The following is a 27,843-nucleotide window of genomic DNA, read 5'->3' as shown; positions in this document are numbered from 1 at the left end:
GCTTTATAAGAGAAGAACAACTCAGAAAAAGACTAACAATGGAGGTATTAGTAGTGAGGGTTGAGGGGAAAATTCAACAATCTCTTGAATTTGTCCTAAGGTTCATGTATATTTCAGTCCCATTTCTAAAAAGGTCATGCAAAAACATATTGGTCTACTATTAAAATCATATAGTTCTAGCTTTACATACCTAATGGATCTTGGTCTGTATAAACAGGCTTAAGTCTATTGATGTATTATCAGAAGAACTGTCATTTTCACAGTGATTTATAGAGGTAAACATATTTTTCATTTCTGAACCATTATTTTATACAGTAAATGTTTATTCTTCTAATAAAAAATTAACAATATATTCCCTTGTTCCTTAGTTTGTTCTAGTTCTATCCAGCTGGAATAGAAATGGTGATTATATAGTACCAGGAAAAAAAACTCATAATGATCATAACAGCAGCAATTATAACTCACATTGTATTTTCACATATGTGATCTTTTATTTAATCCTCAAGGTAATCTTGTGAGGATCCTGGCAGCCATTATCTTCTGTGTTTTCCAGATTAAGAAAGATCCTGAGATTCAAAGAGGTTAAGTAACTTGTTCAAGATGACCTGATTTGAGTGTAGGCTTTCAGATCTAGAGCTTGCACTCTTTATTCCTGAGCTTTCCTGGGATAATGTTGCATTTTCTAATTCAACAATCTATTTGGATCCAGGTTGAACACCTCAAGTTAAGGAAATAATAGTGTTTGCATTATTACTATGTATTATAGTGATACTTATTTTGCTTGAGGCATTTTATAAAATGTGACCTCAAACAAAAGTTACGTTATAAAATTACACCAATTCTTCTAAGTACTACCATCCAGCAAAAAATGTGTATGTATAAGAAAGTATTATGCAGGCTGTTATGGTACGACTTTTGGCAGGACTGACTATATTTGTAATCCTTGTTTATTTTTTTAAATTGAATTATTTGCAGATTTTTTTGAATTAAAAGCATTAGCATATATATTTAACTAGTTGTATTTTAGATTTAAGTAACATTTTCTGTTTTAAAAAGATAGTATTTATGGAAACAAATACATGTACAACTGGGATAACAAAGAATAATGTATGATATTTGATCCCTTTCCTGGTGTCTTTTATATGCAGGTCTTCATTGCTGGGTTTTGTTGTCGAAGTCCTGTTTCTTACTAATTTTCATTCCTTAAGACTGCTGATATACTTTATTCACTTTTACAGGCCCTAGATGGTCAGAATATTTATAATGCTTGCTGTACCCTAAGGATTGATTTTTCCAAACTTGTGAATTTGAATGTAAAATACAACAATGATAAAAGTAGGGATTATACTCGACCTGATCTTCCATCTGGGGATGGACAGCCTGCATTGGACCCAGCTATTGCTGCAGCATTTGCCAAGGAGACATCCCTCTTAGGTATGATTTTTATTGTCTATACCACTTTTCTCCCATTTTGCCAAGTGGAAAGGTGCCCGTTAAACTCCAGTAAGTATAATGAATACCCCATTTTGGAATTTAAGAAATTGTGTTAGGTTTTACTTTTTTTTTTTTTTTTTTAAGATAAGGGGCATTTGAATGCTGTTGGGAGAAAAACCTAAAGTGTTATGAAAATTCTATCAGCTGTATTCCTTTCACCATCCTCATTTTCTTTCCCAAAATAAGAGAAGAAAAGCTCTAATGAAGAGATACTATACTGTAGAGTTGTTATTTCATTTTAAATTTGATGTCACACTGTCTAGGTTCTAAGCCCAGGTTTAGAGTCCTTGTGCATATTCTTCAGAGCTAATCTGAATGTTATAATTTAGCACTGCATAGAAACAGTGAAAAGTGAATAGGCAAAACACGTAACGGAAGTAGTCATATGGACTTTTTTCAATATATTATAGCCTGTCTCCTAAAAAGCAATGTAAACTAGGAAGAATTTTCTATAAAATTTATTTTGGCATTTACGTTTCATCTTATTCATTTATATTTCACCTCATTCTGCGATGGATTTGACTCACCTCACACACAGAAGAAAATGCAAAAATTTGCAACTACTGGTAGATGGAGTCAAGATGAAGAAAAAATAAGGGAAAATGTTATTTTGCAAATAAAATGAGTGAAGTGATCTATAACTTAAGATGAAATTTTACAGTTCTATTTGCTGTGTTTGGGAAATTGACTTCTTATATATGTGTAAGATTATCTTTAAATCAGCATTTCTGTCCATATGGAACCCAAGATTAATGAGTTATAAACTAGTTCTTAGAGTTCAGTTTATGCCCCTCAGAAAAAGAATGATAATGAAGTAATTCTTGCAAGTATATATTTTTTGTAGATATGTAACAGTTGTACTATCCATTATAAATATGTAGTAATGTAAGTGATACTTCCATGAATAGAGACACCTTATGCACAAGAGAAGCAATTGATATTTGAAATTAATTCTGGTAATAGACAAAATTTGCCTTTAATTCTAATTTTCTAATACATCTAGCACAAGCCATAATTGTTTATCATAATTTTGAAGATTCTTTAGGTTAATAACATTCTTTTCTGACAGAATCTCTTATCACTGTGTGGGCTTAGTTTAAACCTTTATTTCCTCAGCTTGGCTTGTTAAGTTGACTGTTTCATAATGTACCACTTTTTTAAAGGTAAAGTTAAGAGTGAGACAATGTGTGATACAAGGTTATAATTATTACTATAGATTCTTAAATTATTTACTGATAGAAATTATTTTATAGAAAAAAAAATCTACATTTATTTAATAATTCCCAGGTCCTAGGCATTCTGCTAGACACAACAGTCCTACTGGATCAGATACATTATTTAATCCTTAACACAAAATAGGTAACATCAAGATTTTACATACAGTTTCTGAGAAGTTTAAAAATTCACCTGCAGCTCATTAAACAACTTAAGTGTAGAATATCAAGAAATTCCAGTTACCATCAAGCACAGACCATAAGAGTCGCTTCCTTGGACTCAAGGAGTTGTGCATTTTGCCCATTTGGGTATAGTTAGACATGTCTGTGTGTGTTTGGATTCTGGGTGGAGTCCTGGTTAGAAGTCACCTGATTCTTCTAGGGAGTTCATCACTGTTTTCCTTGTAACCTCATGGCCCCGGTGAAATTCCTTTTAAGTAATAATGAAATGTCTTGCTCATTAAAGATTATGAGTCCCTGGCATAATTTTATCTTCCTCTATACTTTTATTATTCATTTTTCAGGTGTTCTGCATTTTTTGCCTTAAAAGCATATGAGTAAAGTTGCCCACTACTTAATAAATTTGTCTTCGTCTTCTAGCTCTATTTTAAATATTTCAGTATATCTTTATTTCTTCATTCTGTTTGATAAGAAAGATGAAAGTGAAGATATATGTGAATTCACCTTTTTTTTTACTAAATGACTTTATTGTTTATATGTTTTAATGGTTTTGCATCTTGTTATAATTTGGTTTTTATATTAAGTATCCTTAGATAGTTTTTGAATGTTAGATGAGTTGAAAGTTTCAAAACTCAAATAATAGTATGGACTGTGGTAGTTTTGGTAATTTATAAGAGGTAACAATTTTTTTTCATTTTCTGTGTAAATACATATTTTTGTACAAAATTAAAATCACTGTATGTGCAGTTCTTTATTTTATTGTAATTATTATTTTACTAAGAATTTAAAAAAAATTTAATAGCTGTCTAGCATGCTAGTGGATTTGTAGTACTTTTGAAAGTACCTTTATTGGACATTTAATTTACTTCCATACTTTTTATTAATATATACATAGCATCGTGGCAGACATCTGTGCATAACATTTTTATCTTTCAGATTATTTCCTGAGACTAGATTTCTAGAGCTAGATTTATTGGATCAAAGAAAATGTTAGAGACTCCTGATTCTTACTGCAAATTTCTTTCTAGAAAGATGATACTAAACTAATATGAATGGTATATGAGACTGGCTATTCCACTTTTTTGCTTACCAGCATTGGGTATTATTTTTTGGATTTGCTAGGATATTAATTAGATAGGAAGAGGAATGTGTCAAATTATTTTAATTTTTATTATTTTATGAGCCAACTTACAATTTTTAAGTGCTTATTAGACATTTTCCAAGTCTCTGAATTGGTTGTCTAGGTTCTTTCTGTTGGGATGTACAATACATGTAAAGTGTGTATTAAGGGTATTCATACTTAGTATAAGCTGAGTCTCCAACTTGATATCACAATATTTAAGACTAGCCAGTTTATAGAAAAATTATTTTTTAATAATTTATCTCAATCTGAAAATATCCATTTATGGAACATGAAGTTAACTTTTTTGCCTCATACATTTGTGGATATTGTCATCTTTATAAGGAACCATCTATGTTTTGCCTTTTAAAGTAGTTTTCAAACACCCTTTATAGTAACATCCAGTATTACCTTAGTGAGGTCATGTCTTCTGGAATGGTAACTAAATCTTCTCTATGCTTAAATTTAAATTTAAATTAAATTTAAATTTAAAAAATTAAATTTATTTATTTATTTATTTTTATTTATTTTTTAAATTTAAAAATTAAATTTAAAAATTAAATTTCACTGCCTCCAGTGAAATTTAATAAGTCAGGTGACTTCAGCATACAACTCACTAGTATCGATGGGATCCATTTCCTGCTGAGTCTTCTCAGACAGTAGTTGTTCAAAATGAAATAATAGATCTCCCTTTGTTTCAAAGATTGTATAAGAACACAAGTTCTTAGGTGATCCTTCTTTTCTGCAAATATTTAGGGGGATTCACTTTACCTTGTATAATTTTTATATCTAAGAACTTGACTGAATTTGGAATCAGTACAATCATACATTTTAATTGGTTTATTTTACAAAGTAATTTTTTTAAGATTAGCTTTTATACTTAGCTTCTCTTTTTTCTTTTGGTAACTAAGGATTATAGTGTCTCAGAAAATATAATTTTTTCCAGGAAGGAAGACGGAGGGCTTTGTAATTAATTGGAAATCTGACATCTAAATACATAATCACAAACCTGGCAGACTATTAATTATTCACATATTCTACTTCATAGAACAAGATGATAAAAATTCTTGAGATTTATAAATTGAGACATTGTTACTATGATCATTTTATCATGTTTAAGAAGTGTAGTAATTTATTAAGGGGTGGCTCACTTTTAGAAAAAATTTCTAGAAGTAATTTTTCATGATCATGTTGTCTACCTTTTAAAAATTAGGGAAGATAATATATACAGAGGATACTTATGTTAAAGCTTTCTGTGCATTTTGAGTTGAATAAAGTAGCAGTCAGCCATCTTACGTCCTTAACAGAAAGGCTAAACAAATTTTTTATGAGAAATATGTTGACCTTAAAATAATTGATAATGGAGAAAGTATAATAAACCTTTGTTCATAAAGGCAAATCTGTAGTTCCATTGAATAGTGTCTCAGGTTTTTCTGCACACTGAAATCACTAGGCCCTACCCTAGACTGAGAATCTTGAATAGAGTCTCCTAGGAGTTTGTAGTTTTTTAAGATCTCAAGATGGTTTTACTATGTAATGTGAATTGATAATTACTGCTATAGAGAAAAGTTGGTAATTTTTAGATCCTAAGTTTTAGCTTTTTAGCAAAGTTAAGGGTGTTCTCAAAAGAAACTTCTTAATAGCTATTGAACAGTATTTTATACTTCCACATTTATTCATGCCAAATAAATATATCTTGGTATAATTGTTCTGATTAATTGTTTAGCTGATAAATTGAATGTTTTTTTCTTTGTGTTCGTGATACATAAAATTAACAAATAAGCTTTGAAATTTTCTTTGAAAGCTATTTTTAAGTGATTTCTGAAACTTGTTACTTTTGAGTGGGTTATTCACATGGTAATTTTTAAAAAGTTTCTACTGTCAGAGTTCAGTCATTATATAGCAATATAGTGAATCCCACATTCTCATCATCTTGATTTAGTAGTTTCTACACTTGTTTCATCTGTTCATTTTTTCTATTGTGTTTTGAAGCACATCCTTGACATCATGTCATGTCATCTCAAACATCATCATAATATCTTTAAAATAATGACATTTTCTTATCAAACCATAATATGATTATCATACCCATCACATTTGACAGTGATTTCTTAATGTCATTGAATACCCAATCCATCTTCAAATTTCTCCAGTTGTCTCAAAAAAATGTATTTTAAGAGTTGAGTTGTTCAAAATAGGATCTTCTCAAGGGCCCTAGATAGCATTTGGTTGTTATTTCTCCTAAGACTGTTAATCTGAGGTAGTCCTCTCCATCTTCACCCTCATTTCCACTGACTTAATGAAGAAACCTAGTTATTTTGAGAAAAAGTCCTTTAGTCTTGATTGGTGTGGCTGTTCTTTGTAGTGTCATCTTAACCTGTTCCTCTATCCATTGGCATTTTTTATGTAAACCGGAATTTAGCTCCAAAAGCCTCATTAGATTTAGGTTCTGTTATTTATTCATATTTTTCAAGCAAGAATACTTTATAGGTATTCTTGTGTTTCATAAAACATCTGGTTATCCCATGTTTAGTGATGCTTTAAGATGGATTGTGGTTCAGGTGGTGACATTCTGATCCTTCCATTATATTTTTCTACTAATGGTTTGAGTATGCAACAATGATTTGTGCCTTAATTTATTTCATTTGGAAGTTGCAAATGTTGCTTTTCCCCCTAATTCACATATTTCTCTACATTAATTAGTTGAAAATCTTTATAGAGTTTTCCTTCATCAACTAGGTCTATTTACTTTGTAATACAATTTGTACAGGACAATTAAATTGTTGCATTTATTTGTTGGTTTTTGGTGGAAGAAATTGATGCCCAGCTTTGTTTTTTTTGTTTTTCATTAATTATTTAAACCAGTGTGTGAATTGGTACATCCTAGATTCTTCCCAGTACTCCTTTAAACTTTAGAGACTACAGGTTGCCTCCAGGTTCTGGTAGCCCCAGAGTAATTTGAGATAGTGACTTTAGTCCAGAGGTGAGTAGTTTTGTTTATTAATGTAATAATTATTTTTTATTTTGGTCTTAACTAGTGGTCCAAAAAAGGGAATGGGTGGTAGATAAGGGACTAAACAAAGTTAATTAAAATTTAGTATGTTTCTCTCAGGAAGGAATTCATCCCCCTAAAATAAAGAACCAGGAAGCAATAGTATTTCCTTACCAAATACCAATAGAATATAAATCTCTTCTCTCTTGTAGCTAAATGTGAGAAAAAATGATCTACAGATCAGTGTGAGTTGTTTTCTCAAAGGATTAAAATACCTCAGGTGGTGTTTTTCCTTGTATTCATGTGTATGTGTAGTCTGTTTATACTTTTTAAATATTCTGTAGGATGTGCAGTAAAAGCAAACATCTTTTGTGAAACATCGCTGTCTTAGTATATGCTACTTCAGTAGATTGGTGAGGATACTGAAAAGCTAGACTAATTGGAACTTAATTAGTATGTAGCAGTGAGCTAATAGAGCAATACTCATATATTATATTTAAGTGATTCCTATGTTTTCCCATGTGTGTATTTTTAGAAAATAAAACATTCATTGTTTATTAGGTATTTAGTAAATTTAAGCTGTTTCAGTATCTTCCAAGTTGAATATCATTTGGAAATTCTTACTTGTTTTTCTACTGAACCATTCAGTAGCCACAGAGATTAGGAAAACAAAATTATCACTTGGTATTTTCAAGTATTTTTCAGTATTTTGTAAGGCTACTTTCAGTTAATTATTGTGATATGTAGGCCATTAAGTAGACTTTCCTAAAAAGAAACACTGGTAGAAATGAGTTTTAAGAGTACTTTATACCAGCTTGTAAAAAGTGGGGTCTTTTAGATGATTGGTGTTAGTGGAAGGAATTAGCTGGTTTTTCTACCACTATTTGTTTTGCCTATAAAAATTTAACTGCACTGTCTTTTGGGGTAATTCCTGTGATAGGAATAAATACTTAGAAAATTACTAGTTTGAAAGGAGTTACTCTTAGGTGCCACCTTAATTGCTACAGTTCTTCATTTCATATATTTTGTAGCAAAAACAAAATATATGGTTTAGAATGAAATTGTCTCAATGCCTGGAACCAAAAGTTTGTCTGATACATATGGATACTAATCACTAGCCATTTCTTGGCTATGTATTAAGTGCCTGCATCATTCTTAGCCCTTATGAGTTAATCCTTACATTATCCCTAAAAGAAGTTATATTGTCCCCCACTTCATAGATTTGGGAAGTGGGACACAAAAAGATAAACAGTTTGTTCAGAGTCCCATAATTAGTGAGTGGCTGAGATAGTTAGGCATTCTGGCAGTCTGGCTCCAAAGTTCATGCTCCTAACAAACAATTGAATAAAATATACTATAGATTAGCTGGGCCTTTTAGCCTGTCTCCTTTTCTCCGTGGAGCTAATAATAGAACAGTGATATACATGTAGTATATATGTAAATCCTATAATTTTAATTTTCCCCCATATACTAATTCCCTTTTTCCCGCATATACTAAGGTATTTTCTGTTGCTAAGACAGATTTTTTTTTTGTTGCCCAGCCCATGTTTAACCTGGTTATTATATGATTGTAAAACCAAGGGTATTGTTCATATGTCCCTTCAAAATTGAATCCAAAAAAAAAAAAAATATATATATATATATATATATATATATAATGCAAACCAAAATATAGTAAACTGAATTTGTATTTTTGTTTTCACAAAATGTACATTAAAACTTGAAAACCAAAATCCTAATTTTTGCAAAAGCCTAATCTATAATATCCCATTATAAGACTGCATTATAGCAAAGAAAATTATGGTCATAAAATCAGACTGAATAATTCATCTGTTACACATTTGCGAGTCATTGTCCAACAAAATCTAAATTACAGATACACAAACATTCTAGAAATATTTCCTAGAAATATTAAACTACATAGATTTTTAGAGTGTATCACTGAATGCCATAACATTAAGAAAAATTTTAAAAGCCATATAATTAGAAAAGCAGTATTTTATCATGTTCAGTAGATATCATACTTTTGGTCAGAAGTCACATGAAAATACTTGTAGTAACTCACTGTCCCATAACTTCGGCTTTCTCATTTATTTCTATGTTAACATATATGAAGAAACTATAGAAGTTGAGTAGAAACTTCTCTATGTTTGCATTATTAGAAAATGATGTTGAGTTCTTTGGATTATTGACCTATCCTCCATTTTGCTGTGGCTAAATTTTAAAAAGATTTCTCAGTCTTTAAATTGTTTACTTTAGAAAATAAGTAATGAGCTGAAATAGAATTGTTTATTTTAAATACCTGTCAGTGGATAAAATTTTAACTTCTAAATCAAAAATTAACTTGAAACAATAACCTTTAGAGAGTTTAACTCTTTGTGCCCTTTTAAAATAATATTTGAATGAATGTGTGTTAAATCTGGAATTATTTTTGTTTTCTTGGCAAGGGAAAGGTGTTAGTAGTAGTTGCATGCTTTGGAGGTATAACAGGCCACAGATGTGATATGAACATTAGAAGAAATAACATTATCATGTTGGTGCATATTTACTTATTTGCTAGCATTCTCAAATAGGATAAGCTTATTCTTGTAGGGCTGAAATGTTATTCATAGATTGCCTTTTAACTATCTGAGGTAAAAATTTCATATAAAGTTCTTAATGGATGATCTTCGCTTGAACTAATCTGTTGGGTTCACCCATTGTATTGTTCTTGGCTATAGTTTTAAGAAATTTTATTTACCTTCATTTTCAAGACAGTCTGTCAGATATTTGAATTTATCCTAGTGTTATTGTTCATATTTTTCAGGCTAGTAATCAATGCTAGCCTTTGGATATAAAAGGTAGGTTTAAATTAAATCAGACTGTAGATTTTCAAATGAAAAAGTGTTGGTTTTTAAGAGTTGACAGTTGTATTGTATGGCTAAACCAAAGAAAAACCTTTCTGAAGTATGTTACTGTTGTTTCTGTAATTAATAGAAGAATAACTGTGTTCGTGACCACAGTGTAAAATGTGCCTCTATCTCAAGCAGGTAAAAATTAGAAGATTTTCACTAATTCCTTTAAAGATACACCAAGAAAACAATAGAAAACACATAGGAAATCTCATTTGGATTCTTCTTTTTTTGATCTTTCCCCCTCTGAGTTCTTTCTAACTTCATGTTTAGCTTCCCTTTTATCTTCTATACTTTATTTTTCCTGTTGATCTTGATTTCAGATTGAAGATACTATTCTTCTACCTTTCCTCTATGCCCCACTTCCATATCCCTGATAGGATTCTGCCTCACCTCAGTGGCATCCTGGTTAATTCGTTTATTGAATTATTCACATTCATTTTAGCACTATCCTAGGCACTGCAGGAATTCAGAAGAAATACAGGGTTTCTGTTCTGTAATCTGGTTTACAATCTGGTGGAGGCAGCAAACATATGAATAGTTCTCATGTGAGGGAAAGTGAAATCTGTAATACAGTTGGTGTGGTATTAGAGCATAATGAAATGCATGATGAGATTCATTATCTGAAGGAGAAATTGGGAGGGTTTAATGGGCCAAAGGCCATTTGATTTGGTTATGAATAAGAAAAAAGAACACGAGCAGATGTGATAAAATATATATCCTGTTTAGAAAGTGACAAGCATTCAGTTATTAATAAGCCATATTGGAGACTGGAGACTCTAAGTAAGATATCATTGTGAGTCAATGATGGGACATGAAATGTGAATGAAAACCAAATATGGAAAAAAGTAAACATAAAAGAATAGTACTTGACATCTTATTGATATGAGTACTTACAAAAAATTAAACTAGGGGAGAAGTCCACTAAACAGTAGGAAATTCTGCCTACAACTTGGACAATAGTTCCATGAACTTGTGAATTGGGAGAACAGATGTGTGATATTTTAAAAGCTTGGCTTAAGATTCTTCAGGTATAAGAGGGCAAGAGGATTAATGACTTGAAATTAAAATTGAGACTTAAGCAGTGCACATTTATATTGTGGGAAAAAATAAGCAAGAACTTGAGGGATGAAATAAATAGGATTAAAATTTCAAGTTCCTATTCAGTTCAGTAGTTCCCATAAGATTATTCATGAGGGGTGGGTATAAATCAAATTAAAATGGATTAAGGATATAAGTATGATAAGAAAGCATTTATTACTCTTTGAAGAAGTGTGCTATAAAAAAGGAAAAAGAAATGGAATGGTAGTTGAGGAGTAAAGCAGGGTGGGAGGAGATGAGGAACTATATATATCATAGGGGCTCCAAATCCAGATGTCCTGAGTTCAGAATCTGTCTCAGCTTCACTGTCTTGGCCTCCATATTTGTAATGGATATAATAGCAGTGTTACAAGGCCATTGTGAAGATTAAATGTGTTAATAAGTGCAATTTGTATAGTGCTTGGCATACAATGACTGCTCATCGTATAAACTAGTATTTGTTTTTTTGTGGATTGTTTTTGAAGATTTATTTATTTAAGAGAACATGAATGGGAGGGGGAGGAGAGGAGGAAGAGAGAATCTTAAGCAGACTCCATGTTAAGTGCGGAACCTGACACAGGGATAGATCTCAAGACCCTGAGATCATGACCTGAGCCGAAACCAAGAGTTGGATGCTTAACCAACTGTGCCATCCAGGCACCTCTAGTATTTGTTTTTAAGGCTAGCATAAGTCCTAGAACTGATTGTAGAGGATTGGTTCTAGAATATAGTTTAAATGCTGGAGCCTAAAAAATAGACAAGTACTTGCTTGCTTAGGATCATCCTGAGAACTAGAAGGGATTATTATCAAGCTCACATAGAACTGTCGGGGGGAAATGCAAGGGTGGAGCGAGGGCCAGATCTGAAGTTATCAGCTATGTAGTCCATATTCTTTCTTCTCACCATTCTTTGTTTTTATGAAGAAAGGGAGAAAGGGGAAACAGATTAAAGAAGGGAGTACTTTTTAAGTTGGTTGAAAAACTTGAAATTCTTTTTTTTTTTTAAAGTTTATATTTATTTACTTGACAGAGATGACAGGCAGAGAGGAAGGGAAGCAGGCTTATCAGAGAGCCCTATGTGGGGCTTGATCCCAGGACCGTGGGATCATGACCTGAGCCAAAGGCAGAGGCTTTAACCCACTGAGCCACCTAGGTGCCCCAAAACTTGAAATTCTGATCTCATTCTTAGACTTTCTGAACATAACAAGATTGAGACTAGGATGTGGCACTTGAGTCTGGTGGATTTATAGGGGACCTGAAAATAGACTTGGATATCAGCTAGTGTTAAATACCAAAATGTTTATGGAATCAATTTTGGGGTGTTTGTGTTTTTTCACTCTAGTGCTCACTTGGGTAGCACATATACTAAAATTGAAATGTTTTCACTCTAGTTCTTACCCTGATGAAAGTTTAGCCAGAATACAAGATTGGATTTATCCATGTCTGGCATTGAAGAACATTTAAAAAAAAAAAAAAAATACTTGGTCTATACTGTAAAATCAAGCCAAGGCAAAATAGAAAGGGAACTAGTCAACGTAGAGGCCAAAAGTGGGTTCAGTATTTTTATGGAGTAGGAGAATTAAGAAGGAAGAATGAAGTCAGGAGAGGGGATTTTAAATACTAGAAATGAATGGTGTAACACAAAAAAGAGAAAGAAAAATCAAAGATGTGGCAAGAGAAGTTGCTAAAATGGATTAATGTAGTAAAAATCGTCAAAGTAGTTTTTTTTTTTTTAAGATTTTATTTATTTATTTGACAGGGATCACAAGTAGGCAGAGGGGCAGACAGAGAGAGAGGGGGAAGCAGACACCCTGCCGAGCAGAGAGCCCGATGCGGGACTCGATCCCAAGACCCTGAGATCATGACCTGAGCCGAAGGCAGCGGCTTAACCCACTGAGCCACCCAGGTGCCCCAAAGTAGAAGTTTTAAAGAAATTATGAACTAAGGGTGTTTGACATATCACAAGATGATGATGGGCTGGGAGAGAAGGACGAAATAAAGCCAGGTTCTGAAGTCTTTCTGTGATGAGAGAAAATGTTCTAGTGGCCTGATGGTTGTTTTGATGAGAAATGATTGGATGCAGAATCTGTCTTAATTGATGGTGGTAGAACTGCAGTTATGAAAGCAACATTGGGTGGTAGGGTAGAATGATGAATAATGCATCCTTTTTCCTTCCTTTGGGGAAGGGTTTAGGAAGATAAAAATGACTTTTCAAGAAAGTTATAAGAAAAGTTTCATTGGGATAAAGCAAGCTTTTAATTTAAAAGTTTCCCTAAGGAACACATTGAATAAAAATTCAATTGTTAATGATAGAGGAGAATGGATTCCAGCAGACAAAATAAGGAATTGAAAGGAAGGTGGTAGAAGAGGAGGAGTGGATTGTTTCAGGAAAGAATAGTGTTGTCATTTTTGTCAAAAGTGAAAGTTTCAGTTTCAAATCAGAAAATAAAATGTAAAAACTGCCCTCCCCACCCAAGGCCCTATAATTTATGAATTAGAAAGGGCCTCTGAGTTCTGTCCCCAATCCTGTATTTAGTAGTATGTGAGTCAGCTACTAGATATCTTGAACAGATTAAAGAAGTAAGGCCAAAGAAAATGTAATCAACTTTGGATAGAAGTTTTAGAATGGGAAATGAAGGGATAAAACAAATTCTGTATCTTGAAAAATCATGGATAAAATCGTCATAGTCAAGAGGAGCCCAAGGAGACATGACTAAATGTAATATGGGATCCTGGAACAAAAAATGATATTAGATGCACACCAAATAAATCTGATGAAGTATGGACTTTAATAATAATATATCAATCTTGGCTGATTAATTGGAACAACTATACTATACTAATGTAAGATGTTAATAATAGAGGGAAAAGGAAGTACCCAGGTTATATAGGAACTCTGTAGAATCTTCAGTTTTTCTGTAAATCTAAAATAATAAACTTTATTAAAAGTCATAGATAAATTTGTAAATGGTTTAAAGTAAGTTAACAAAGAGTTTAATTCTTTAATTCTTCTGAGAAAAATGTTTATGTGACCTTAAGGAATGAGGGATAAGTAAGTTAAATCACTTCATTCCACTGGACTTCATATCATATACATGGCTGTGTGTTCATCCATTTCAGTGAAGGAAGGGTTAATAACAATGTGTCAGAACTAAAATGAGAAATTTATAAACTTGCTGAATTACTCAAAATGGCTGGATGGCCCACCTAATGAAGATCATTTCCCATGGAAAGTTAACCCTGTGATACCTTTGTATAGCAGTTTATGAAGCTCTTCAACATTATTTTATTGTTCTAATAATCCTGGAAGTAGAATAGGCGTTTTTAATCTCTCATCATCAAAATGCATTAATAATTTTTTTCCAGCATACTGTCTTAGCTAAAGATGTAAATCATTGAAATTAGAGCTAAAAATAATTTCATTGGAGGCAATGTATATAATATGTTTTAAACAGTTTTTACAAAGGGAAGATGGTAAATTTATTGACTTAATAGCTAGGAGTTAATATGAAAAATACAATACAGAATTTTTCAGAATTTATCATTATGGTATAAATAGTGCACCATGAAATATTTTGTAGGTTGTTTTTGTTGCAGAAGACATTTAGGTTAAACCTAATTTTTAAAAAATTTTCTGATTGACAATAATTTTTCAGAAAAGAGCATACTGAGAGAAATTGTGGAATCATTCATTAGAGGTTTAAAAGTCCAGTAAAAACTGAAGACTAATTCCAGGGATTTAGAACTGTGTAAAGATGGTTTAAATAGCTTTTCTAAGTTTTCAGCCTGGGGGAGGAAATAGTGGAAGAAAAGTACATGCTAATGGCATCAAGGACAATGACTGCCCTGATCTCTTAAAGTACTCTTACACCATACTTTGGGCTTCCTTTAAAAAAAAAAAAAAAATGTGACTTGGTAGAAGAATATATCATAACCTAACATACTAGCACAGTGGCCGTGATAATAAATGAAAACGTGGGGAGACATTGAAGTAGCTTTTGGATTGTAGTAACAACAGTGGCGCTCTCTCAGCTTACATATCCACTTTTTGCTAAGCTTCCCATTATCTCCTTATAGGAAGGAGGTAAATTGCATCTCCTTTGAGCCCGTTTTCTCACTAGAAAATTTGCAGTCTTATTGTTACTAAAGTGCAGTGTTGTTTAATTAAAGGTGGCATTTAAAAAATAGTCTTGCAGTCTGTCACACTAAAAAGGGCTCCAGCCTGGACTTTTATTTTTTAGTTAATATTTTAAATTAATTTCAGTTCTCTTTTAAATCTTCAGTGATCATTGTTCCATAAATCTTAATGTTTTAAAAAATACTGTGCCACCAAGTTACCTATCTTCATTATGAAACCCAAATTTCAACAGAAAATGTATTTCAAAAAACAATTATCTTGAATATTTAAAGTTTCTTTGAACAAATTTTCTGTTACCTTTGAATATTTTGGTGAAATTTTCATGAAATTGTTGAATTGTATATTGACATTGTAGAGATGTATTTCAGAAGAAGCTTTCTGCAAAAATGAAGTATTAAGCTTAGACTGTCTTGTTTAGATTGATAAATCAAATTTAGGTAGATTGGTATTTTATATCTCATGAATTAATAATTTTCCTTGAAATGTCCACAGGGAAAGACGAGTAATAGATGACTTAGAACTTAATTCTGGAAGTGTCAGTAGTTTGTAATCTATCTGCGTGTCTCACATTCTTTTTTCTTTTTTTTTTTTTTTATATACCCAAACTCTATTACAGCATTTTCTTCGAAATGAATAAATGTATCTTTTTAATTCCCTTGTATTTCTTGAGAACCACATATGAATAAAACAACATATGAAGTATATATGGCAGTGGTTCACGAAATACCTGGAGATCTCTCAGACTCTTAGCAAAGTCAAAACTATATTCATGATAATACCAAAATATTATTTGTCTTTTGACTCTTAATCTCACCTAGCATACATTTCTCTGAAGGCTAATAGAATATATGATCATGTGTTCTTGTTCTTTTTAAAACAGTTCTTGGTTTTTTATTTCTGATGTGTTAAATATCAATTGATATAACTCAAACAAAAGGTCTTTGTGTTCCTCAGTAATTTCTAAGAGTGTAAAGGGGTCCTGAGACCTAAAAGATTGAGAACATTCTCAGTGTGGGGATACAAAGTTGAAGACAGTTCTATTCGATAAATAGGATTGTTTTAATAGAAGATGGTGGTAAGAGTCAAGAGATTTACAGGGAAAATGCTAGGGATTTAGGAATTTTTTAATATTAATTTTGGTATCTAATTATAATTAGTTCAGTAAATTATTTTGGTTTAGGAAGACCTAAAAAATGTTTGGTAGAGTTGGAAATGAAACCAGAAATTAAACTGATTTAATTTTTGGTTGTGGAAAAGAGCTGCTTAGGTGTCTTTGATGGATTTTAAAAAAATATTTTATTCTTAACAAAATTTGAGAATTAATACTGAACTTTTTTCTTCTGCATGCCATGTATTGTTGCTGGTGTTTGTCTTAGGCCACTGAGTGGATCCCATTAAGACCAAGGAATTTAACAGAATTTTAAGTTACTTTTTTCTACTGAAGAGTAGCCAATTAAACACAGGGAAACAAGGGAATGATTTGACAATGCAATGCCTACATCTAGAGTTTCTGCCACTATTGAATAATTGTGTTACCAACTTAAGTTGAATGCTGTGTACATTCATTCAGCCACAGCTATCTGAAAAATATTTTCAAGGAATGATAATTAAAAGAGGAGGGGGAGGGGTCATTTTCTAAGAGTGTTCAAAAACAAAATTACAGTGAGTGTATGTGTAAGAATTGGTAATATATCTGTATACTTGTCATTGGCAGCAAATTAAGATATACATTGAATGTTAAATGGAAGCAACCTGTAAGGTATAATGAGAGTCTACAGTATTTAAAATGGAGAAGTTTGACATGCTGTAGAATAGTTGGTTACAAAGATTCAAACTAGTGAATCCAAAAAGGCATCAAAAACTACTAACGACATGAGAAGTTTTTATTTTAAAATTTTTCTGGGATTTACTTTTAAAATAAAAAGGATGAAAAAATAAATAATAAATACATAAAATGGATGAGTGGATAGAACAAGATTGGCCATGAGTGCCATGAGTTAATACTTGATAAACCAGTGTGATGGGTATGTGGGGTTTGTTATTCTAGTGTGTGTCTCTCTCTGTCTCTCTCTCTAATGTTGGATAATTCCCATAACAAAGAGTAAAATCTAAAAAAGAAAATGGAGAAATAAGAAAAAAGGGGGATCTGGAAAAGTGGGCAAAAGGCATTAAAACTCATCCACAAAAAGATTGAAAAAAGTATTATTCCACTGTTGAACTGCTTAGAAAGAAAAGATAAAAAGAATTTGGAAGGAAAAATTTGTAAGTCCGGAAATGAAGAGATTAGGAATTGTGAATCTTAACCCTTCAGACTATCAGTGAAATCGTAGTTTCTATAAAGTAAAAAGATTTAAAAAAAAACTTGGCTAAAATATTAAAGAGATCTGAAACCAAAGGCGACAGCACATCCCTATGACATATACAAGAAGGCTGGTGGAAAGAGAAAAGAAGAAATAAAACATGAACTTAACGGGACAACAGTACTCAGGGCCATGTCTATCCAGGTATGTCATGCATTAACTTCACGTAGGTTGGATGTTTCCTCTTTCATGGGAAGGAGAAAAATAAATCATTAGTGAACTAGTATTTATTGAGATATAAACTGGTGTCTAAGAATTGAAGGGAGGGAAGGATTTTGAGTTTATTAATTATAATGTGGATAAAAAAGGATGAGACAAAATTCTCTCTAGAATAAGTGGAGCATTTTAAAGATGATAGAACAACAGTAAGACTGGAAAGTAGAGCAATAGAAATAACGAAATGTTAAAACTGGTAGGCTAAAGATAGGAAGAAAGAGAAAGATTGTGTACTTATAGACTGGGGAAATGTGTTTGAGAAATTTGTTGTGTTCATTATAACTACTTGAGTGAAATTAAGGCAAGTAAACTTTGTTAAGTTTTTCTTTAGGTCATTTGAATGAATTAAATAATGATGTTCCAGGTGATATGTCTCCAAGAACTGAAGAACTTATTTGTTTCATAAGCTGTAATCATCTGATTTCACATATGAATTTATGAAGAAGATAGCATTTGTATAATATGTTGAGTTATTGTTGAAGATACTTTAGATCTGCCTTCTTGCTATAAACCATGGAAGTGAATTTTTCAGGTTTCTGACTTAGAAATATCATATTCTTTATGCTTTGTTTGCTTTTCCATAGGAAATGGAATATTGTGTATTTAATTTTTTAGCATACTACAGGTATGTACCTTAGCCCTAATATTTAATGATTTCATTGAAACCAATTAATTTTCTCTGCTTCATTATCAGCAAAACATTTTTCTAAATGTTATAAAAATTAACTTTCAGGAACCATTTGGAATGGTCAGCCCTAAGCCACGCAGCCATCGTGCTTAAATTGGTTTTTGTAAACGACTTGTGTGTGTTTCGTAAAATATGCTTTATTTTAAAATTAGGGCTTCCTGTTGCAGCTGTTCCAGGAGCTCTGAGTCCTTTGGCTATTCCAAATGCTGCTGCAGCAGCTGCTGCAGCTGCTGCTGGCCGAGTGGGTATGCCTGGAGTCTCAGCTGGTGGCAATACAGTCCTGTTGGTTAGCAATTTAAATGAAGAGGTTAGTAAAATAATTTTCTAATGTTCATTCTTTAACTCCATTTCATTTGTGAAAGTTTCTCATGTTTATTTCATTTTGCACTTGCCTTTCTTTTTATGTACATTCATTAGTCAAAGTATTTTCTGTATGTTTCTACTTCTGAATAAAATCTATGTATTTGTTTAGGTAATATTTCCTTAGACAGTCATATCTATATATATATATATATTTATTATTATTATTATTATTATTATTTTTTAACCTAACTACCTATTTTTCCTAAGAAAAATATGGTGAAGTACTATAGTATGGCTTTTTCTTTTTGTTGTTCTCAAAGGCAAATGTGATCTAATTTGCAGATTTAACTGTAAAACAATTTTGTTCTTTGCCTTTTCTAATTATTTGCTTGTTCATTTCATGCTTATGTGTCATTGCATTTTTTTAAATCTTATTTTATGTGAACTACTCTAATACATTTTTCTTTGAAGGTTCTTCCAAAGATCTTGACGAGGCACTCTTCCAGTCTTTCTTAGTAATTTTTTCTTTGCAGTTATTAGTCATTGTCTTCTAAAAATAATTTTCAACTTTATTCCCCCCCGTTAAATAAAATTTATTGCTGAGTTATTTTCTTTAGTTGTACATTTTATGTCCGGTATATTTTATTTTGATTGCTATGAAAGCTGGTATGAAATGTGGGAAGCTCAATGTATCAGTTTACAATGTCCAATTTTAATATTTGTTTCATTTTTAATTGGCCTCTGTTAATACGAACATTAAGCTTATTTTATCATTTAATACTATTGTCATTCACAGTTCTGCATGCTAAAATGTTTGAATCAGAGTGCCTTTGTTTTTCTTTTAAGAATTTTGCCTGCATTTCATAACCAGCCATGCTTATGCAGTTAAAGTTCAAAGTTTAAAATTCCTGTGCATGCTTTCCTTCCCTATGTTGAGATGAAATGCTGTAATTTACTCTTTGATATAGATGTACTTTACCCATATTTGTCTTGGATGACTACATTTTACTCAGTTTTTCTTGTACAGTACATAAACCAACCATTTTCTGACCAAATTCCTGCATTTCCTATGTACTGACCTATATTTTATTTTTTTTTTGTTCCCCAATTCCTTATTTTTTTCTTCTGCATTGCTGTTTCCCTTCCCCATTTCATCCTTTCCCCTGTGTGTTCACCTTCCCTTTCCTTGTCTTTTCCCAAATGCCCATTCCCTTCCCTGTCTTATCCTTTATTTTCCTTGTCCTTGTCTTCATTCCCTGTCTCCATTCCCTATGTTCATGCTTCTGTGCTTGAACAAATGTTCCTCGGACCAACTTGCCCCAATTAACCGCCTTGAACCATGATCCATGACCACCTCACCATTCTGCGGGAACCACCCTTCGTTATGGATGATCTGTTCATCTCCGCTCTTCCTCGACTCTTCTCTCTTCTTGTCTTACGCTGCTTGCTCTTCTCTCCTTCTAAAGATGGTTACGCCCCAAAGTCTGTTTACCCTCTTCGGTATGTTATTGTTAGCACTATACTTTTATTATTGATTTGATTTTTGTTTCACCTTAATTCTTATTTGTAGCTAGCACTTTGGCTTAAAGTTGAATAGTAAATCTTTTGCTATTTTTCTTTGCTATTTAAAACTCTCCATAGACACAAAATTTGTTTTAATGCATGCTGATTTATTTTGCATGGTCTTTAATTTAATATCATTCACATAGCTTTGAGGGTTTATCAAAAATTATTCTTTTCAAAATTCACTGTTCAAAATCTTGATCTTCTTTATTCATTTGTGAGAATGATGAGTTTGAATGAGTGATCATGTTGATGTCTGAATGTTTCATTAATATGTCAGAAAGATAATCTTCAGCTGACTTGCATGTAAAATTAATTCCATTTTTGGATTACCTCTCTGTGGCTCCAAAAAAGGTGTTTATGGAGATGTGCAGCGTGTGAAGATTTTGTACAATAAGAAAGACAGTGCTCTGATACAGATGGCTGATGGAAACCAATCACAACTTGGTAAGATTAAACTGTGTGTTAGCTATACATCTTTAAATCTGAATCTGTTAATAAAAACAAACCCCTTTATGGAAGTAGAAAATCATTTTTTATAGCTGAGCTCAAAATGTCATGTTAATTTTCTTATTTTAATGTATTTATACCTGATGAGCATGTTTGCATATTCTGCTGTCCTCTTACCAATCCTTAAGTACAATCTAATGGAAAAAGGTTTGGAGTCCAAAATTGCAGTAACAGTTTCACATAATAATGATACCACTTCTATTAAAGATCTTTAGTATTTTTCTTTCCTGGTTACTCTCTATAATAGAAGTTAACTGTTCATATAATCTATGGAATCCTGTTTTTAATTATTCTAAGTATTTGTCTAAACTTCGTAACAGAGAGAGTCACATGTAAAGTGTATTTTAGAGATACTGGGTTTTTACAAAATGAAAAACTTGTGCCACATATACCATTGTTAATCCCTTTTGGAATTTTAAAATGTACTTGAGTCAAATTACACATATATTCTCTACTTAGGTAAATAATGTTTCTCATTTGTCTTTATATACAAAGTCAGATCACATGAATCTGGACTACAACTACATACTCACAATGTGCTAAGACTAAATATCATGTTCTTATAATTCTGTTGAGATTCAGGGATGATGATGCCTCACGTTGGTGGTTTTCACATTGTTAATTCTGAAATTTGTCATTTTTCATATGAGGGCTATGTATTTTTGCTCTTAACACCCAGTAAAACTCATAAACTTGAACAGTGTGATATATTTGGCCTTTGGAAGCAGATAGAAAAGTAAATTTGAATTTCATTATTTCCTACCAGCTATATAAAACTATACATTTGGCTCTCTACTTTTTAAAATGGAGATCTCCATCTTCAGTGAAAGATTTATAAAAGTGCTGAAATCATGTCCTAGATGCCTAGTAAATGTTTCTTTCTTCTTCTGCTGTGTGTACATCTGTGCTCTGGTAGGGGTAGTCATGGCCATTTGTAAGAAGCATTTTACAAAACATTAAAAGCTTTCTCAAATGTTTCATTTTTTCCATCACTGTGTGAGCTGTGGGTGGCATTAACCTTCATACAAAGGATATACAGGCATCATGGTTGAGAAGTACCTGATGTAAAATTTAACCAAACTCTTCTGGATATTTTTTATATAAGGACTATTTTAAATAAGTAGCATTTTAATTTTTACTATAATTGTATTAGTTTGCTTGGGCTGCTAAAACAAAATATCACAGACTGAGTGGCTTAAACAACAGAAACTTGTGCCAGCAGATTGTTTCTAAGGGCTTTCTTCCTGGCTTGCAGATGACTAACTTCTCCGAGTGTCCTCACATGGACTTTCCTCTGAGCTCTCTGGGTTTCTCTTCCTCTTATAAGGACACTGATTCTAACTGAATGAGGGCCTCATCCTTATGACCTCATTTAACTTTCAAAGTCCCTGTCTTCTAGGATTAGAGCTTCAATATATGACTTTTGGGAGAATATAGTTCAGTGCATAACAGTACTTAGCATTTGTAAATCTTTTATGCCTGCTTCTTTTAAGACCTTTTTAATAAAGCTTTGACAAATTATATTTTTTGAACTATATGTCATAGTAAATATATTTCTCACTGCTAGATTTTGCTTTTCCGAAGTAGAGGACCATAAATATGTTACTCACACCATTAATACCTTTAATATTGAAAAAAGTGAGAATTTTAAAAATTTAATATGCTTTATTTCTGGGCACTGTTCTCCTTTTGGTTTTCATAGGACTCTATTTAGAAATACAACATGAAGGAGCTACTACTCTTTGAACTTTAGTAGAAGAATTTTAACAGAATACCACTTAAGGATAACATATACAAATTATTCTTAAAACATCCAATTTAAGAAAACACTAAAATAGGCATGGTAGAATGTTTATTTAAAAAAACATCTTAATGTTTGCAAATCTTTAAACTGTGGTCTCAAATGATTTAACATGGCCTCTAAGATTTGCAACAATCTCATTCACATTTAAACACTACTATCTCTTAATTCTCTGTATTTCCCTCATACTGCTTCCTAAGCATAAAAAAAAATCTACTTAGGGTGCCTGGGTGGCTCAGTGGGTTAAGCCCTCTGCCTTCGGCTCAGGTCATGATCTCGGGGTTCTGGGATCGAGCCCCACGTCGGGCTCTCTGCTCGGCGGGGAGCCTGCTTCCCTCTCTCTGCCAGCCTCTCTGTCTACCTGTGATCTCTGTCTGTCAATTAAATAGAATCTTTAAAAAAGAAAAAAAAATCTACTTATATCATGAAACAATATTTCCAAATGGTATGACACAATTACCTTAACAGAATTACACATATATAGATTTATGCATTTGTTTTTTAAGTACATACAGGAATATTTACAAAAGCAGGCTTCAATAAAGCAAAGAGTAAGTATCCTGTAGACTCTATTCTCTGTTGCACAATTTAGAGTTGATAATAAAAAGATTATATTTAGAATTTCTCAATTACTTTATCATTTTAGTTATAAGTATTCTAAATTATTAAAGTACTATACAAAGTAGATATGTATAGTACCGTGAAAGTGGTGTTTTAACAGGAGGTTAACTTTATATGTTGGTATAAACCCAAGGAAAGGAGATGATGATAATAATAGACAAGACTAGAAATTATTGGTATAAAAGACAGTTGAGAGAAAAAAAAAAGCTGGATCTTTGAGTAGTTAATAAAATAGAGAAGTGGATGTTGAGATTCATTTTTTTAAAAATGAGAGGCAACACAAATAATACTTTGAATTATAAAGGAGATACTGTTAAACTCCAGTTCCACATTTTATAAACTCCTGTATAAATTTAAAAATTTTTTTTACCATCTCTTGAATTTGTTATTAATATCTTCTTCAGAGATTAAGGGAAAAGTAAAAGATTATTTTCCACCGAAAGTGCCATTTCCACTGTGCAACATTGGCCATTTCCTCCTTTATCATTGATTGCTTTGCCCATTTACCCCATATTTCTTATAACCAATTTCAAGGTAGAATCCTGTTATTTAAACTGGATTCAGCTTACATTAGTAATTCAAGTAATCTGCTTTTTGTTTGATAATTATTATTGTGCCTCAGTTTTTGACAAGCTTTTTTTTTTTTTTTTTAAAGATTTTATTTATTTATTTGAGAGAGAGAGATCACAAGTAGGCAGAGAGGCAGGCAGAGAGAGAGGAAAGGAAGCAGGCTCCCTGCTGAGCAGAGAGCCCAATGCGGGACTCAATTCCAGGACCCTGAGATCATGACCTGAGCCGAAGGCAGCGGCTTAACCCACTGAGCCACCCAGGCACCCGACAAGCTTCTTTTTTAAAAATACTTAAAAACCGTGATGCTTGACTCCTCATCTTCAGCCCTCATCCACTTGAGATTACGGACTAGAATACCTCTCACTACCTGACTACTTCCAGAGTTAGTTAGCTCTTTGGTTATTTTGCTTTATTTAAATCCCAGTTCTCTATCATCCATCTCCTCTTGGTATAGGTACATAGTAGAGGTATTGCGCCTAGGAGTTTATTGTCTTCTTATTTCTGCCCTTCATTATATCAAAACTCAGCTGTTTGTGCAGTCTTTTCATAACTTTTCAAAGCTGAACTAAGATAGCTTTCTTTATAACAGCCTTAATCTACTTCTTTAAACCACTTCATACCCCAGATTCATTCCTTAAAACACATTTGTGTGAGCTAATAGCACTTTATCATAAGCAACAGAATGATAGAACTTTAAAAATGTTTTGCAATTCAAGTAAATTTTAATAGTTGTATGTACCATCTCATGAATAATGATTTTGTAAGTGAAAATTAAAAGTATGTGAAATGCAGTGGAACTAGTGAGAAAATTCGGGACTCAGATGATTTTAGATGATTGGGAAATTGTTATACATAGAAGAGCATACACACAAGGCTAAAGGTGAGAAAAACTAGCATGTCAAGGAGATAGGTTTAATATAGCTGAAGCTTAAAGTGCAAGGAAGTATGGTACTAAAATACCACAAGTTCCATGAGGGGGGTAGTATGGTTTTTGTCTTGATTATCAGTGCTAACAAAGTAGTGGGTATTGTTTTACATCATCAGGAAATATGTTCAGAGAAGCTGAGGAGATTTCATTCTTTAATATGGCTTATACCTTTCCTAGTCTGACCTTAAGGATTTTAAGCAGGTAATGACATCAGATTCGGAATTTATGGAGTTCATCTAGCTGCTGTATAATAGAATGGGTTGGAGAAAAGTAGAAAAAATCCAACAGGAAGATAAATTAGGAGACTTGAGTTATACAGATCAAAACATTGTGACAGTGAAAAGTGGAGAATAGAGAGATGAATTGAGGGATAATTAGGAAGAAGGGTATTCTAGGACTTGGCAATTAGGTTGTGGGGCAGAAGAGAAAAAGTTATAGATGAGTACGAAGTTTCTTTCTGCAGCAACTAAGTATATGACTTAGCAGGATTGGCAAGGAAAAGAGAGATTCATAATTAGGATTTTCATCCTATGACAGAAAACAGGCTTTTTTGCCAGAATGCTTGTCTAGTGCAAATAAATTTAAATCATCTTGTCCCCAAGGGCTGTTGTAAACTTAAGATTTATTTTAAAAATCATAGAATTCAGTTATTTCTGCTATTCTACAGAATTCTTTTTGCTTTTGGACTTTGTTAATATTGTTTTTTAATAAGCATTTTTTCTTTTTATAGCCATGAACCATCTTAATGGACAGAAAATGTATGGCAAAATTATTCGTGTTACTCTGTCTAAACATCAGACTGTACAACTACCTCGAGAGGGACTTGATGATCAAGGGCTAACAAAGGATTTTGGTAATTCCCCATTGCATCGTTTTAAGAAACCTGGATCCAAAAATTTTCAGAACATTTTTCCTCCTTCTGCAACCCTTCACCTATCCAATATCCCGTAAGTATGAAACTTGGAGTTTTTTTTTTTTTAGGGAGTACATTTTAAGAGTAAAACATAAAATGTATTATTAATCTTTACTTTTTTTTTTTTTTTTTTCCATCCTATTTTCCTAGTCCTTCAGTAGCAGAAGAGGATCTACGAACACTGTTTGCTAACACTGGGGGCACTGTGAAAGCATTTAAGTTTTTTCAGTAAGCAAGCTTTCTTGTCTTTAAATTAGTGACTTCATAGAAGTTAAAAACTGTCTTCATAGTAATTTTTACCCTTTTTGTTTATGGAAATTGATTCTAGAATGGGTAAAAATTCAGGTATTTAAGCCCTTCCTAATTTTTATGAAGTATCTAATTTCATAATTTTGTTTCAGAAGAGATCACAAAATGGCCCTTCTTCAGATGGCAACAGTGGAAGAAGCTATCCAGGCCTTGATTGATCTTCATAATTACAACCTTGGTGAAAACCATCATCTGAGAGTGTCTTTCTCTAAGTCAACAATTTAAAAAGGGGGAGGTGAAGCTTGAGGGTGTATCACATTGTTTGGTGTCATCACCTATTGACTGTTCAGAAAAGTGGGGACCAGAGTTTGATTTTTTTGTTGTTGTTTCCTTTTTTTTTTTTTTTTTTTTCCCCATGCTGTTATCATTCCTTGGTTATAAAATGAAATGGCATACGTAAAGGCAGAGTTGTTAACTGCTGTATTTCATCTGTTCTATAGGGAGGCCATTTTTATTGTCTGTTTATGATTTTAGTTTAATTATACTTTCCTTTTTCAACTTAGTTGACATACGTGCCTTAAAAAGGAAAACTAGTGTTGCTATTGTGCATTTACTAGGAAAAAGGAATTGGTTGTCTAGGGCACATTGTTATATGGGAATTACAATATGTTTAGGCAGGGGTGTGTAAAAAGGTTAAGTTTTTGTTTCTCCTGCTTGGAACTTATTTTGAATTATTGGCTTGTCACATTTCTTTCTATTTAATCAAATAAGATACATGATACTGAAAGAATTAAAGCAGCATTTTTTTTTTAAGTTTTTACTACCTTAGGCTTTATTGCTTTAAAAAAACATTGGCCTTTTGTATCTCACAATTCTGGTCTAGATTCAGTTATGAATGTAGGCATTAGTTAAAATTAACAAGATGCAGAGTATTAATTTCTTAAGACAACAAAGTGATTTCTGTAAGTTTGAGCCCTATGTGGAAAGCATTGTGGAATCTTAACCTTTTTGTACACACTCTTGTGGGACGTATCATATAAATGTCAGCACTAAGTAATGTCTTGTTTGTGGCTGAATATTTTTCGTAGATGTTTTTGAAGTTGACATGACTTACGTGCATTTAAATATATATTGCCATCCTTAGTTTGTAATTAAGATTTGGAATATGGTTGTGGATTTCTGAGCATGTGCAGACTGGTCTAGCTAGTTCAGGAACTGGTGCATGTATTTTTCAAAGATAAAGAAAGTGTACTGCGAAAATTTGCAGGAAGATTAATTTTGTGGCAGTTTTCTAAAACTGACAACCAGGTGGGACCAAAGTTTATGTGCCTTTAGTCTTAATTTACCTTGCATTGTAATATTCAGTTTTAATAAATCTTCAAAATATTTTGTATTTAGGAATAGATCTGACTTTAATAAAAACATGGCTCAGAATCTACAGGTCAAATTAATTTGAACAGTTCTTGTCAATCTGAATTGTTGATTCTGTTTAAATGACCAATACTTTTTGAAATTGATGTACTTAGTTTCAAGATTCATAGATTCTGTTATCTATGTAGACAGAATGGTCATGTATATTTTCTATTAGTTGAGTTTTTACATCTTTAGAAATGTAAAATTCAGTATAGTTTGAAAGTGGCACAATTAAAAATTAATTTTCTAACAAAGTTGGGAGGTTTGATGGTTGTTTAATTTCCTTTTGTGTGTACTCTGCTTACCTCTGTAGCATGCTCAATAAACACTTCTGTAGCTCTGTATTCACCTTTTCTGTCTTTCTCTGCTGCCTTTTCTCTCTCCTCTTCTTTGTTTTTCACTCCACTGTGCTTCTGAATTCATGTTTATTCTCTGCCAGGGTGGGAAAGGAGTAATAATATTACAATTCTATGGCTTTATACCATAAATAAATCTAGATGCTGTGAAAATATACCAGCTGGTTTTCTTTTTAATTTAAAAGATGGTAACTGCTTTTCAGGAGGACACATATTAAACATTTCCCACCCTGTTATAATCTAC

The 27,843-nt window shown here is 32.3% G+C and overlaps 1 protein-coding gene across 4 annotated transcripts in view; it reads left to right on the top strand.

The window, feature by feature from the left end:
• Positions 1 to 27,497, top strand: part of PTBP2 (polypyrimidine tract binding protein 2) — an 89,724-nt gene extending 62,227 nt beyond the window's left edge. The window contains exons 8-14 of one of the 4 annotated variants that reach the window (XM_047724661.1): positions 1,239 to 1,434; positions 18,525 to 18,679; positions 20,142 to 20,175; positions 20,593 to 20,685; positions 25,399 to 25,615; positions 25,732 to 25,809; positions 25,983 to 27,497. In XM_047724661.1, the coding sequence (XP_047580617.1) occupies positions 1,239 to 1,434; positions 18,525 to 18,679; positions 20,142 to 20,175; positions 20,593 to 20,685; positions 25,399 to 25,615; positions 25,732 to 25,809; positions 25,983 to 26,115 (906 nt within the window). In that variant the 3' untranslated portion in view covers positions 26,116 to 27,497. The remainder of the gene's footprint in view (positions 1 to 1,238; positions 1,435 to 18,524; positions 18,680 to 20,141; positions 20,176 to 20,592; positions 20,686 to 25,398; positions 25,616 to 25,731; positions 25,810 to 25,982) is intronic. The other 3 variants (XM_047724660.1, XM_047724659.1, XM_047724658.1) reach the window with 3 other exon arrangements.
• The last annotated feature ends 346 nt before the right edge of the window (positions 27,498 to 27,843 follow it).

This window comes from Lutra lutra, chromosome 4 (genome assembly GCF_902655055.1).
Source record: "Lutra lutra chromosome 4, mLutLut1.2, whole genome shotgun sequence".
Lineage (NCBI taxonomy): Eukaryota > Metazoa > Chordata > Mammalia > Carnivora > Mustelidae > Lutra > Lutra lutra.
Note: the sequence above shows the minus strand (reverse complement) of the source record. Positions and strands in the feature narration are given on the sequence as shown.